The sequence below is a fragment of the Tachyglossus aculeatus genome, chromosome 23 (assembly GCF_015852505.1).
Source record: "Tachyglossus aculeatus isolate mTacAcu1 chromosome 23, mTacAcu1.pri, whole genome shotgun sequence".
Lineage (NCBI taxonomy): Eukaryota > Metazoa > Chordata > Mammalia > Monotremata > Tachyglossidae > Tachyglossus > Tachyglossus aculeatus.
Genome location: NC_052088.1, coordinates 4,875,172 through 4,890,790, shown reverse-complemented (window position 1 = coordinate 4,890,790; position 15,619 = coordinate 4,875,172). Strand labels below are relative to the sequence as shown.

At 48.1% G+C, this 15,619-nt stretch overlaps 1 protein-coding gene across 1 annotated transcript in view; it reads right to left on the bottom strand.

The window, feature by feature from the left end:
• The window catches only part of PLEK2 (pleckstrin 2), a 36,239-nt gene extending 20,838 nt beyond the window's left edge, over positions 1-15,401 (bottom strand). Inside the window, exons 1-2 of the mRNA XM_038765930.1 lie at positions 15,307-15,401; positions 2,070-2,234 (exon numbers count right to left, since the gene is read on the bottom strand). Of these exons, the coding sequence (XP_038621858.1) occupies positions 2,070-2,234; positions 15,307-15,354 (213 nt within the window). The 5' untranslated portion in view covers positions 15,355-15,401. The remainder of the gene's footprint in view (positions 1-2,069; positions 2,235-15,306) is intronic.
• Between the last annotated feature and the right edge of the window lie 218 nt (positions 15,402-15,619).

The following is a 15,619-nucleotide window of genomic DNA, read 5'->3' as shown; positions in this document are numbered from 1 at the left end:
TTTGGGTAAATCACTTCACTTCTCTGGGCCTCAGTTACCTCAAACTGGAGATTGAGACCCGTGAACCCCACCTTATTGAAGCATATCTCCTCCGAGAAGATATCCCTTGCTCCACGAGGCATATCTCTGCTCCACGAGAAGCAGCGTGGCTCCACGGAAAGAGCACAGGATTGGGAATCAGGGGTCATGGGTTCTGATTCCGGCTCCACAGCTTCTCAGCTGTGTGACTTCACTTCTCTGTGCCTCAGTTACCTCTTCTGGAGAATGGGGATTAAGATTGTGAGCCCCGTGTGGGACAATCTGAGCACCTGGTATCCACCCCAGCGCTTAGAACAGTGCTTTGCACATAGTAAGCCCTTAACAAATGCCATTATTATTATTATTATTTTTAAGAGGCCTTCCCTAAGTCGCCCCTTTCCTCTTCTCCCATTCCCTTCTGCATCACCCTGACTCGCTCTCTTTGTTCTTCTCTGCTCCCAGCCCCACAGCACTTATGTCCATAGCGGTAATTTATTTATTTATATGATGTCTGTCTCCCCCTCACTAATAATAATAATAATAATAATAGCATTTATTAAGCGCTTACTATGTGCAAAGCACTGTTCTAAGCACTGGGGAAGTTAACAAGGTGATCAGGTTGTCCCATGGGGGGCTCACAGTCCTCATCCCCATTTTACAGCTGAGGGAACTGAGGCCCAGAGAAGTAAAGTGACTTGCCCAAAGTCACACAGCTGACAGTTGTTGGAGAAGGATTTGAACCCATGACCTCTGACTCCAAAGCCCGGGCTCTTTTCACCAAGCCACACTGCTTCTCACTAGACTGTAAGCTCGTTGCGGGCAGGGAATGTGTCTGTTTATTGGTATATTGTACTTTTCCAAGCACTTGGTATGGTGCTTGGGAGGGTACAGCATAACAACCGACACGTTCCTGCCCACGATGAGTTCACAGTCTGATTGTCTTGTAACTGCCCCAGCGCTTGGCCCACAGTAGGCGCTTAGCAACACAATTATTATCGTCTAGCAGCTCTCTTTTTCTTCCTAATATGTGGAATCGAGGGTTTTTCTCCACTCACGTTCGCTGGAGAGCAACACCAAAGGACGTGCCAGCGTGGTGGATTCAGTCAGTGGTTTCTCGTGGGAAATGGGAGACTCCCGCAGTGGTTACTCTGGGGAAGTTTGAGGTGATGTGTTAAGGGGAGGGAAAGGGATGGGGGGTGGGAGGCAGAGGAGGAGGTGAAATAGGGAACTGAGAGCCCCAGGGACCAGGTGGAAAGGAATGCTCTTTCCAGACCTCTGGGGGTAGTTATGGGGGGGGGTGGTCTGTGGTGTGAGTCATTCCCCAGCTGGACTTCCTCCTCCACAGCACGAGAGTGGGGAAAGAGGAACGGGCTAGAGCGGACATGCTGAGAGCTACCTACACTGCCAGAAAACACTGTGTCCAAGCCCCAGATCCAAAATCTGGAGGCCTCAGAGAGGCAGCACGGCCTAGTGGATAGAGCACGGGCCTGGGAATCAGAACGGCATGGATCGTGGGTTCTAATCCCGGCTCCGCCACTCGTCTGCTGTGTGACCTCGGGCAAGCCGCTTCACCTCTCTGGGCCTCAGTATCGGGATGGAGACTGGGAGCCCCAGGTGGGACGGGGACTGTGTCCCAGCCGACTTGCTTTGGGCAAGTCACTTCACTTCTCTGGGCCTCAGTTCCCTCTTCTGTCAAATGGGGACGAAGGCTGTGAGCCCCCCAGGGGACAACCTGATTACCTTGTAACTTCCCCAGCTCTTAGAACAGTGCTTGGCACATAGTAAGCGCTTAACAAATACCATTATTATTATTATTATTATTATTATTATTATTATATCCCCCCCGGTGCTTAGTACAGGTCCCGGCACACAGTAGGCGCTTAATGAATACCATAATTATTATTATTCAGACCGCACCAGGCACATTCTTTAGTACAGGGGTCTCTCTGCACTCCTCAGGGGGTGGGTGTGAGTAGCACGCAGCAGGAGAGGGGGTGGGTCTCCTGCGGGCCCCCCACCCCAGCTGCCCCGCCACCCCTTCCCTCGCCTACCGGTCTGTTCTCATAGTCCAGGCAGGGGCAGGTGATAGTGCAGCCGTCCAGAAGGATCTGTCCTTTGAGAAGCACCTCTTTCCTCCCTCCCTCCAGCTTGTAGTACAGCAACGAGTTCTGCTTCAGGACGAACCATCTCACCTTCCAGTTGTGGACCAGGTGACCCTTAAGGGAGAGAGGAAAGTCCGTCATTTCAAAGATCAGACACCACATGGGCTCAGTAGAACTACTTTCAAGCGCTTACTACAGTGCTCTGCACATAGTAAGCGCTCAATAAATACGATTGATGATGATGACTTTATCCTCCCCTCTGGCGACCCCGCTGACCTTAGCCGCAAGGAGCCCTTGCCTCTCCCCCAAGTCCACAATAGGAGGAAAATCCTATTCTCTGTACCTCAGTCACTCAACTGTAAAATGGGGATTAAGAGTGTGAGAACCACGTGGGACAGGATCTGTGTTCAACCTCACTAGCTTGTAACTACCTCAGCGCTTAGTGCAGTGCCTGCCGGAAAGGCAGACAAAATTAAGCTCATCTGCTGAGCGTCTTTTATTTCTTTCTCCCAGTACTTGTCTATGTTGTCGAGTCATCTCATGGACTCACATTCCAAGGGGGATGGAGAACAGGTCTTGTCTTGTCTTAGACTGCGGAGTCGTCTCCGACCCACAGCGACTCCACGGATGCGTCTCTCCCAGGACGCCCCCACCTCCATCTGCAAATGTACTTCCCAAGCGCTTAGTACAGTGCTCTGCACACAGTAAGTGCTTAATAAATACGATTGAATCATCATCATCATCAATCGTATTTATTGAGCGCTTACTGTGTGCAGAGCACTGTACTAAGCGCTTGGGAAGTACAAATTGGCAACATATAGAGACAGTCCCTACCCAACAGTGGGCTCACAGTCTAAACGGGGGAATGAATGAATGAATGAATGAAATGTTCCGGTAGTGTATTCAGAGAGTTTTCTTGGTAAAAATAAGGAAGAGGCTTACCATTGCCTTTTTCCTTCCGTGCAGGAGAACAGATATCTAATCCCTGTTTTACAGATAAGGAAAAGGAGGCCCGGAGAAATAAAGTGACTTGCCTATGGTCACACAGCAAGCAAGTTGAGGAGCTAGGGTAAGTTGCTTTTTCCATAAGGCCCGTCTGCGTCTGTCGCTAGTATTTAATGAGCACCTAGAGGATGCCTATTGTTGTCATGCTGTCGAGTCGTGTCCGACCCATAGCGACGCCATGGACACATCTGTCCCAGAACGCCCCGCTCTCCATCTGCGACCGTTCTGGTAGTGGATCCACAGAGTTTTCTTGGTAAAAATCCAGAAGCGGTTTACCATTGCTTCCTTCCGTGCAGTGAACCTGAGTCTCCACCCTCGACTCTCTCCTAGGCCACTGCTGCCAAGTTTTGACTTGCAGCAGATGGTCTTCCCCTCGCTAGCCGCTGCCCAAGCTAGGAATGAAGTGGATGGGCCTCTGCTTGACTCTCCCTTCCACAGTCAAGACTGGTAGAGGACTGGAAACTCTCCAGGTGTGACCCTGAGACATGAGTGGGTGTCTATACAAGCTCTGTATGAGGCACTTTCTGCGTGCCAAGTTCAGTACTGGACACCTCCCGGGTGCAGAGCTCTTCTGAGCACTTGGGCCCCTTTATATAGTTGCCCTCCGGTGCTTGAAGAAAATTCCACTAATGGTGAAATTCACCTGTGGGGGCATGTGTGTCTGAAAATAATAATAATAATAATAATAATAATGGCATTTGTTAAGCGCTTACTATGTGCAAAGACCAACACAGGACCCATCCCACATGAGGACCATCCAGACCACACCACAAGTCCCTGTTCCGTGTTGTGCTACCGGAATTGCTATAAGCACCGGAGCTATTTATGTCTTGATCCACACAGAGCTTCTCCCTGAGGAAAACCATTCCTTTCTTGGTGCAGTGCGCCATGCTGGTTTATCTGGATACAGCAAGGGCCTGGGAACCTTAGGATCTGAGCCCTAATCCCGGCTCCGCCACATGTCTGCTATGTGATCTTGGGAAAGCCACTTCACTTCTCTGGGCTTCAGTTCCCTCATCTGTAAAATGGGGATTAAGCCTGTAAGCCCCGTAATAATAATAATGATGGCATTTGTTAAGCGCTTACTATGTGCAAAGCACTGTTCTAAGCACTGGGGGGGATACAAGGTGATCAGGTTGTCCCACGTGGGACTCACAGTCTTAATCCCCGTTTTACAGATGAGGGAACTGAGGCTCAGAGAAGTTAAGTGACTTGCCCAAGGTCACACAGCAGACATGTAAGGGACGTGAATTGTGTCCAACCCCATTAGCTTGCATCTACCCCAGTGCTTAGCCCAGTGCCCAGCACACACTAAGTACTTAATAAATACCAGTTTACTTTTTTTAAAAAGTATCCTTAAAATTTTTTTTCTGTCCTCCTTGCTCTTGGATTCCCAATTTCAGCTCCACATGCGCAGCCGTTGAGTATCCCGCTATCTAATATATCCCGCTATCCCCACAGCACCTGTGTATATGTATAAATGTTTGTACATATTTATTACTCTATTTATTTATTTAGTTTACTTGTACATATCTATTCTATTTATTTTATTTTGTTAGTATGTTTGGTTTTGTTTTCTGTCTCCCCCTTTGAGACTGTGAGCCCACCGTTGGGTAGGGACTGTCTCTATATGTTGCCAGCTTGTACTTCCCAAGTGCTTAGTACAGTGCTCTGCACACAGTAAGTGCTCAATAAATACGATTGATTGATTGATTGATCTAATAATAATTTTGGTATTTGTTAAGCGTTTACTATGTGCCAAGCACTGTTCTAAGCACTGGGTAGATACAAGGTGATCAGGTTGTCCCACATAGGGCTCACAGTCTTAATCCCCATTTTCCAGATGAGGTAACTGAGGCACAGGGAAGTTAAGTGACTTACCCAAAGTCACGCAACTGATAAGTGGCGGAGCCGGGATTAGAACCCACGACCTCTGACTCCCAAGCCCGGGCTCTTTCCACTGAGCCACGCTGCTTCTCTGATCTCCCATCCATTCTCCTCCTATGACCCACCAGGCTTGAGATGAGTACGGCTTCAATGGCAGGAGAAGCAGCGTGGCCTTGTGGATAGAGCCCGGGACTGGGAGTTAGAGGTCAGAGGTTCATTCAATTGCACTTATTAAGCACTTACTGTGTGCAGAGCACTGTACTAAGCGCTTGGGAAGGACAAGTCAGCAACATATAGAGATGGTTCCTACCCAGTAACGGGCTCACGGTCTAGAAGGTGGAGACAGACAACAAAACAAAACACGTAGGCACGTGTCCCAAATCCACCAACTGCCTGCTGTGTGACTGAGTATCATCCACCAAGCTAGCTCCCTTCCTCCCTTCAAGGCCCTACTGAGACCTCACCTCCTCCAGGAGGCCTTCCCAGACTGAGCCCTTTCCTTCCTCTCCCCCTCGTCCCCCTCTCCATCCCCCCCATCTTACCTCCTTCCCTTCCCCACAGTACCTGTATATATGTATATATGGTTGTACATATTTATTACTCTATTTATTTATTTATTTTAGTTGTACATATCTATTCTATTTATTTTATTTTGTTAGTATGTTTGGTTTTGTCTCCCCCTTTTAGACTGTGAGCCCACTGTTGGGTAGGGACTGTCTCTATATGTTGCCAACTTGTACTTCCCAAGTGCTTAGTACACCGCTCTGCACACAGTAAGCGCTCAATAAATGCGACTGATGATGATGATGAGTAAATGACTTAATTTCTCTGCAAATCTGTAATTGGTTCTAATCCCGGCTCCTCCCCATGTCTGCTGCTTGACCTTGGGTGAGGCGCTTCGCTTCTCTGTGCCTCAGTTCCCTCATCTGTAAAATGGGGATTGAGACTGTGAGCCCCACATGGGACAACCTCATGTCCTTGTGTTCCCCCCAGTGCTTAGAACAGTGCTTTGCACATAGTAAGCGCTTAACAAATACCAACATTATTATTATTATTATTACAGTGCCTGGCATATAGGAAGCACTTAACAAATGCCATTATTATTTCTATTTGTTCATTGTTTGTGATCCCACCTTGCTATTTTATGTTGAATCCAGGACAGATGTTGGAAACTGAATTCTGGGTCTTTGAGCCATAAAGGAGGTTGAAAACTCCAAGGATTTATAATTTAGTCTGGAATTTAACACTACCCAGCCACCACACTCTGTTTGACGGCCTCCCGGGGAGGATTTCTCCACCTTCTCGATTTAGCTTTCCAATTCCTTGGCTCCAGTTGCACCGTTCGTCAGTGTGCCGCTACGAATAAAGGGAGTCTGTGGTTTTTGTTGCTTTTTATGGTCTTTGTTAAACACTTACTATGTGCCAGGCACTGTTCTAAGCACTGGGGTAGATACAAGGTAATCAGGTTGGACACAGTCCGTGTCCCCATATGGGACTCATTAGATGAGGTAACTGTGGCCAGAGAAGTGACTTGCCCAAGTTCACATAGCAAACAAGTGGAGGAGGTGGGACTATTTTTATTAGTAGTATTATATTTATTAAGTGCTTAGTATGTGCCAGGCACTGTACTAAGCACTGGGGCGGATACAAGCAAATCGGTTTGGACAAAATCCCTGCCGCCCGGAGTGCTCACAGTCTGAATCTCCCCTTGTAGACTGTGAGCCCGTTGTTGGGTAGGGACTGTCTCTGTTGCCGACTTGTACTTCCCAAGCGCTTAGTACAGTGCTCTGCACACAGTAAGCGTTCAGTAAACACGATTGAATGAATCCCCATTTCACAGATGAGGTAACTGAAGCCCAGAGAAGTGTCTTGTCCAAAGTAACACATGAGATAAGTGGAGGAGCTGGGATTAGAACCCGTAACCTTCTGGCTTCCAGGCCTGTGCTCTATCCATTATGTCGTGTCGCTTTACGCTGTTAATTCATTCATTCAATCGTATTTATTGAGCGCTTACTGTGCGCAGAGCACTGTATTAAGCGCTTGGGAAGTACAGGTTGGCAACATATAGAGACGGTCCCTCCCCAACAGCGGGCTCACGGTCTAGAAGGGGAAGACGGACAACAACAAAACAAGTAGACTGATGTCAATAATAATAATAATAATAATGATGGCATTTGTTAAGCCCTTACTGTGTGTGAAGCACTGTTCATTCATTCATTCAATCAAAATATTGAGCGCTTACTGTGCACAGAGCACTGTACTAAGCGCTTGGGAAGTACAAGTCGGTAACATTTAGAGATGGTCCCTCCCCAACAACAGGCTCACAGTCTAGAAGGGGGAGACGGACAACAACAAAACAAGTAGACTGATGTCAATAATAATAATAATAATAATAATAATAATGGCATTTGTTAAGCGCTTACTGTGTGCAAAGCACTGTTCATTCATTCATTCAATCAAAATGTTGAGCGCTTACTGTACACAGAGCACTGTACTAAGCGCTTGGGAAGTACAAGTCGGCAACATATAGAGACGGTCCCTACCCAACAGCGAGCTCACAGTCTAGAAGGGGGAGACGGACAACAACAAAACAAGTAGACTGATGTCAATAATAATGATAATAATGATGATGATATTTGTTAAGCGCTTACTGTGTGTGAAGCACTGTTCATTCATTCAATTAAAATATTCAGCGCTTACTGTGCGCAGAGCACTGTACTAAGCGCTTGGGAAGTACAAGTCGGCAACATTTAGAGACGGTCCCTCCCCAACAACGGGCTCACGGTCTAGAAGGGGGAGACAGACAACAAATCGAAACATATGGACAGGTGTCAAGTCGTCAGGACAAATAGAAAGAAAGCTAGATGCACATCATTAACAAAATAAATAGAATAGTAAATATGTGCAAGTAAAATAAATGGAGTAATAAACCTGAACGAACTGCTCGCTATGTGCAGAGCGCTGTCCTGGCCGGCCCACCCCTCCAGGATGGACTCCGAGAGGCAGACGGCAGGACGGGATGGTTCCCCATCTCTCCAGGGGAAGAGGAATGTGGGCTCTGCCCCTGTCTCCACCCTCATTAGACCCTCACCCTCACTAAAACTCAGGTCCCTAGACTGTGAGCCCACTGTTGGGTAGGGACCGTCTCTATATGTTGCCAGCTTGGACTTCCCAAGCGCTTAGTACAGTGCTTTGCACAAAGTAAGCGCTCAATAAATACAACTGACTGACTGAATGAATGAATATCCACTAGGCCACGTTGCTTCTCAACATTTTGCTCCGTGCAGCCAAAACAAATAATGGCTGGAGACACGGCTGCCCGGGTGCAGTGTCTGATCAACAGTTTGGAATCAATCAATCAATCAAATCGTATTTATTGAGCGCTTACTGTGTACTAAGCGCTTGGGAAGTACAAGTTGGCAACATATAGAGACGGTCCCTACCCAACAGTGGGCTCACAGTCTCCCGGATGAGTCAGGGAAGCCGTTCACCATCATTTGCAGGCGGAGTCATCTAGGAATGACTCTCTCTGAGACGGTGGATGACGTTCCCTACAGGTCCGCTGGACTGTAAACTCACTGTGGGCAGGGAATCTCTTTACCAACTCTGTTCAGAAGCAGCACGGTGTAGCGGGTTCTAACCACGGGTTCTAATCCCGGCCCCGCCACTTGTCTGCTGGGTGACTTTGGGGCAAGTCACTTCACTCCTCTGCACCTCAATTACCTCATCTGTAAAATGGGGAGAAGACTGTGAGTCCCAGGTCGGGCAGGGACTGAGTCCAACCTGATTAGCTTGTATCTTCCCCAGCGCTTAGTATAGTGCCTGGGACATAGAAAGCGCTTAACAAAATGCTTTAAAAAAATACCAGCGTGGCCTAGTGGAAGGAGCACGGGCCTCGGAGTCAGAAGACCTCCGCTCTTTGCTTGGTGTTTGACAGAGGGCAAGTCACTGATCTCTGTGCCTCAGTTTCCTCATTTGTAAAATGATGATTAAATACCTGGTCTCTCTCCTGCTCTGGTCATGAGCCCTATGTGGGAGAGGAAACGAGTCTGATCTAACTGTATCAGTTAGCACAAGCCCTCAACCTCAACACGTTAGCTGCTTACTAGACTGCAAGCTCGTTGTGGGCAGTGAATCTGTCTGTTAAATTGCTATATTGTATTCTCATTCATTCAATCGTATTTATTGAGCGCTTACTGTGTGCAGGGCACTGCACTGAGCGCTTGGGAAGTACAAGTCGGCAACATATAGAGACGGTCCCTACCCAACAACGGGCTCACAGTCTAGAAGGGGGAGACAGAGAAGCAGCGTGGCTCAGCGGAAAGAGCCCGGGCTTTGGAGTCAGAGGTCATGGGTTCGAATCCCAGCTCTGCCAATTGTCAGCTGCGTGACTTTGGGCAAGTCACTTCACTTCTCTGTGCCTCAGTTCCCTCATCTGGAAAATGGGGATTGAGACTGTGAGCCCCACGTGGGACAACCTGATCACCTTGTAACCTCCCCAGTGCTTAGAACAGTGCCTTGCACACAGTAAGCGCTTAATAAATGCCATTATTATTATTATTATTATTATTATTCAGCAGACAACAAAATATGTAGACAGGCGTCCAAACTGTCGGAACAAATAGAATTATAGCTATAGGCACACCATTAACAAAATAAATAGAATAGTAAATATGTACAAGTAAAATAAATAGAGTAATAAATCTGTGCAAATATATACAAGTGCTGTGGGGAGGGGAAGGAGGTAGGGATGGGGAGGAGGAGAGGAAAAAGGGGGGAGTCAGTCAGGGAAGGCCTCCTGGAGGAGGTGAGCTCTCAGTAGGGCTTTGAAGGGAGGAAGAGAGCTAGCTTGGCGGATGTGCAGAAGGAGGGAATTCCGGGCCAGAGGGATGACGTGGGCCGGGGGTCGATGGTGGGACAGGCGAGAACGAGGCACGGTGAGGAGATTAGCGGCAGAGGAGCGGAGGGTGCGGGCTGGGCTGGAGAAGGAGAGAAGGGAGGTGAGGTAGGAGGGGGCGAGGAGATGGACAGCCTTGAAGCCGAGAGTGAGTTTTTGCTTGATTCCCAAACGCTCAGTTCACTGGTCGGCCCAAAGTAAGTGCTCAATTCATTCATTCATTCATTCAATCCTACTTATTGAGCACTTACTGTGGGCAGAGCACTGTACTAAGTGCTGGGAAGTACAAGTTGGCAACAAAAATGATCGATTGATTACTATGTGCCCAGTGCTGGCACAGCTACATGATAATCAGGGCCAGACACAGTCTCTGTTTCTCAGAGGGCTCACAGTCTAATGGGGAGGGGGAATAATAATTATAATAATTATAGTATCTGTTAAGCGCCTACTATGAGCCAAGCACTGTTCTAAGCACCGAGGTGGATACAATTTAATCAGGTTGGACACAGTCCCTGTCCCACATGAGGTTCACACTCTCGATCCCCATTTTACAGATGAGGTGACTGAGGCCCAGAGAAGTGAAGTGACTTGCCCAAGCTCACACAGCAGGCAGGTGGCAGAGCCGGGATTAGAACCCAGGTCCTCTGGCTCCCGGGACTGTGCTCTTTCCGCCTGGCTGCTTCCTTTCCCTTTTCATTTAAGTCCCTTGCTCTCTGCCTGTTGCTCAGATTTTCCACCTTCTGGCCATTCGTCCTTTCATTCATTCATTCATTCAATCGTATTTATTGAGCGCTTACTGTGTGCAGAGCACTGTACTGGCCAAGGAGCCAAACGCTGGGGAAGACCCAGGCAACATTTTGAGCGCCAAGTCCCACCGCTGTCTTTTCAGGGGATCCTACAGATTTCCTCCCCAGCTGCCTTAAGCGCTCATCAGGTCGGTGACCTGTGGAGAAGCAGTATGGCACAGTGGATAGAGCATGGGCCTGGGACCTGGCTACTCCACTGGTGACCTCGGGCAGTCACTTTGCTTCTCTGTGCCTCAGTTACCTCATCTGTAAAAAGGGGATTGAGACTGTGAGACAGGGACTGCACCCAACCCGATTTGCTTGTCTCCACCCCAGAGCTAAGACAGTGCTTGGCTCATACTAGGCACTTAACAGATGCTATAATTATTATTCCCACTCATTCATTCATTCAATCATATTTATTGAGCGCTTACTGTGTGCAGAGCACTGTACTAAGTGCTTGGAAAGTACAATTCAGCAACAGAGACAATCCCTGCCCACAACCTGGCATATGGCATGCACTTCTCTATAGGGTGCCATCTTGTACTTCCCAAGCGTTTAGTCCAGTGCTCTGCACACAGTGAGTGCTCAATAAATACGATTGAATGAATGAACAAATGCCCTTTAACTTGTACATATTTATTCTATTTATTTTATTTTGTTAATATGTTTTGTTTTGTTGTCTGTCTCCCCCTTCTAGACTGTGAGCCCACTGTTGGGTAGGGACCGTCTCTATGTGTTGCCAACTTGTTCTTCCCAAGCGCTTAGTACAGTGCTCTGCACACAGTAAGCACTCAATAAATACGATTGAATGAATGAAAGTACCATCACTATTATTATTATTATTATTATAAGCTAAGTAGGTCTCCTCCTGTCTTAATAATAATAATGATGGTATTTGTTAAGCACTTATTATATGCCAAGCAGTGTTTTAAGTGCTGGGGGAGATATAATAATAATAGTATTTGTTAAGCACTTAGTGTGTACCAAGCTCCGTTCTAAGCACTGGGGGAGATACAAGGTGATCAGGTTGTTCCCCGTGGGGCTCACAGTCTTAATCCCCATTTTACAGATGAGGGCACTGAGGCACACAGAAGTGAAGTGACTTGCCCAAATCACACAGCTCAGTGGCGGGGCCAGGATTAGAACATACGGCCTCTGACTCTCAAGCCTGTGCTCTTCCCACTAAGCCATGCTGCTTCTCTTATATCTTCCCCAGCGTTTAGTACTGTGGCACAAAGTCAGTGCTTAACAAATACCACAATTATTATTAAGACAGAGGACAAGTTAATGGCGAGTCCCTTTCCGAAGCCAGAGGATGGAAGGCTGACCCCTGACCTGCCACGGAGGCCCAAAGCAGGTCTCCCAGGGTTCAACTCTGTCCTGGAATTCCCTCCCTCCTCAAATCCACCAAAAGATCACTCTTCCCCCCTTTCAAAGCCCTACTGAAGGCTCACCTCCTCCAAGAGGCCTTCCCAGACTAAGCCCTCAGCTCCCCATCCCGTCCGCATCACCTCAACTCACTCCCTTTGCTCTTCCCCCCCTCCCTACCACACAGCACTTATGCATTTATGTATATATGTATAATTCTATTTATTTATATTGGTGCCTGTATACTTCTTCTGATGTGTACGTATCTATAATTTCTTTATTTATATTGATGCCTGTTTATTTGTTTTATGTCTGTCTTCCCCCTTCTAGACTGTAAGCCCTGCGTGGGCAGGGATTGTCTCTCTTAATTACTGAATTGTAGTTTCCAAGCACTTAGTACTTATATTTATACTTACTATTTATTTTACTTGTACATATTTATTCTATTTATTTCGTTAATATGTTTTGTTTTGTTGTCTGTCTCCCCCTTCTAGACCATGAGCCCGCTGTTGGGTAGGGACCGTCTCTATACGTTGCCAGCTTGTACTTTCCAAGCACTTAGTACAGTGCTTTGCACACAGTAAGTGCTCAATAAATACAATGGAATGAATGAATAGTAGTGCTCTGCACACAGTAAGTGCTCAATAAATACGATTGAATGAATGAATGAATAATACAGTACTCTGCACACCGTTAAGTGCTCAATAAATACAATTGAATGACTGAATGAACTGGGCCAGAACAACCATTCTAGGGTAGGTGAGACCCCGCTTCATCTGGTGACCACGGTCCCGGGCGAGGGTCTTGACGGGATGTGGGATTAGTCTCTACAGCCACGGCTCCTCCCCATCTCCCACCGTCAATCTCGGTATGTATTGATGCTGACTTTGGGCTGAGTCCTGAAGGACTACTATAATAATCACAATAATGGCATTTATTAAGCGCTTACTATGTGCAAAGCACTGTTCTAAGCGCTGGGGAGGTTACAAGGTGATCAGGTTGTCCCACGGGGGGCTCACAGTCTTAATCCCCATTTTCCAGATGAGGGAACTGAGGCCCAGAGAAGGGAAGTGACTTGCCCAAAGTCACACAGCTGACAATTGGCGGAGCTGGGATTTGAACCCATGACCTCCGACTCCAAAGCCCGGGCTCTTTCCACTGAGCCACGCTGCTTCTCTAGTAGCCATATTGTTTATTAAGTGCTGACTGCATGTAGAGCATTGTACTGAGCACTGGGAAAGAATTCACAGGTGGGAATTAGACCCAATCTAATTCACACTAGAGAATCACGGGGCCATTTAGACCAGCTGGGAGCAGCAGTCTATTCTTTAAAGCACTCAATCCCCTTACCCCTTCCTACCTCACTTTACTACTCCCTTACTACAACCCAAGCGCTTAGTACAGTGCTCTGCACACAATAAGCACTCAATAAATATGATTGAATGAATGAACCCAGTCCACACACTTTGCTTCTCTCATTCTAACCTTCTCACCGTATCTCCATCTCATCTATCTCGCTGCCGACCTCTTACACCCCCGCCTCTGGCCTGGAATGCTCTCCCTCCTCAAATCCGACAGGCAATTACTCTCTCCCTCTTCAAAGCCTTACTGAAGGCACATCTCCTCCAAGAGGCCTTCCCAGATTGAGCCCCTTCCTTCCTCTCCCCCTCGTCCCTCTCTCCATCCCCCCCATCTTACCTCATTCCCTTCCCCACAGCACCTGTATATATGTATATATGTTTGTACATATTTATTACTCTATTTATTTATTTATTTATTTTATTTGTACATATCTATTCTATTTATTTTATTTTGTTAGTATGTTTGGTTTGTTCTCTGTCTCCCCCTTTTAGACTGTGAGCCCACTGTTGGGTAGGGACTGTCTCTATATGTTGCCAATTTGTACTTCCCAAGCGCTTAGTACAGTGCTCTGCACATAGTAAGCGCTTAATAAATACGATTGATGATGATGATGAAGAGGCCTTCCCTGATTTAAGCCCTCCTTTCCTCTTCTCCCTCTCCCTTCTGCTCCTTTCATTCATCCCCCCATCCCAGCCCCACATCACTTATGTACATGTCCGTAACATATTTATGTCAATGTCTGTCTCCCCCACTAGACTGTAAGCTTGCTGTGAGCAAGGAATGTGTCTGTTTATTGTGGTATTGTACTCTCCCAAGCGCTTGATACAGCGCTCTGCACACAGTAAGTGCTCAATAAATACAATGGAAAGAATGAATTCTGCATGCCTTCCCTTTTCCTCCCTCTGCATTCCTTCTTCCCTCTCCCTTTTCCCTGTACCTTTCTCCACGCTCCTGACTCCCCTCTCTCTCGAGGTAGCTTCAGTGCCCACTTGTCCACGAGCAGCCCCATCTTCTTCCCTCTCAGTCTCCTTTAAATTCAGAAAGCCTGGGAGGGGCCCTGGATTACAACCTGGAGTTCTGCTTGCTTGTCTGGACTGGGTTAGAGGCAGCTGACTCCGACCCCCGCTTCCTTCCTTCTTCCCTTTCTCTCTCCCTTCTTCTGGCCCTGGAGATTCCTCTGGGACCGTCTACTCCATTTCCAGGCAGGTCCCCATCCACGTCAGGGAATCCCACCTCTTGGAACTCCAGTATTCCAGGAACAGATCTGCCTCGGGGGGAGCCCTTCCTGGGGAGTTTGGAAGCTACTGGGAATGAGTCTGGAAGCCAGCTCCACTGGAGCAGGAGTGTAAGAGGGCTGAGTCATGGAAGAATTCACTGCCTGTGGCACCTGGGAAGGAGTCAGGGCCTTGAGAGGAACAGGGATACTGGTCCCACTGAGTAGGAGGGCTAATGGTGGGGTCATCCAGAGCAGGCCACTAATGGAGCTGGGATTAGAACCCAGGTCTCCTGCCGCCCAGTCCTGTGCTGTCTTCCCTAGGCCATTCCACTTCTCTGAAATGGAGCGACCAACTAATCAATCAATCAGTGGTATTTATTGGGCACTTCCTGTGTGCAGATGGGATCCAGGTGTCCCACCAGCTTTGGAAGGTAGTTCCCGGGTCCCAGTCCCGGTCCCTGCCCTTAGTTCCAGTCTCTGACCCTTGACCCCACTCCCATCCTGGCTGAGGGCCGGACCCCGAGGGACTCAGAGCGAGTTTTAACCGAGGGCCCAGACCGAGGGGCTGCCGGGCAGGGGCCAGGGGCAGTCCTTGCTCAGAAATGATGTCAGCCCTGGGAGAAAGGTTCACAGGCATGAGGGCAGGCAGCATTCCTCACTCACCCTCTTCACCAGGAAGCCTTCTTTGAGCACGCCACCTTCACCCTCCATTGCATCCAGGAACAACTTGCGGCGTCTGCAGCTGTGGTTCCTGCGCTTCTTGCCGCCTCTGAGAATGGACTCTGTCGCCGCACCTTTCTCAGGTATGCAAGCACCTCCCCACTCCCTCACTCTGGCTTTCTCTCCTTCCTGTCCTGCCCTCCTTCCCCACCCCAGGCCTCTCTCTTCCTCCCTCCCAACCTCCTGAACCGCCTCCGCCGCTTGGCTGCCGTGTGATCTTGAGCAAGTCACTTCTTCTCCACAACTTGGTTCCCTC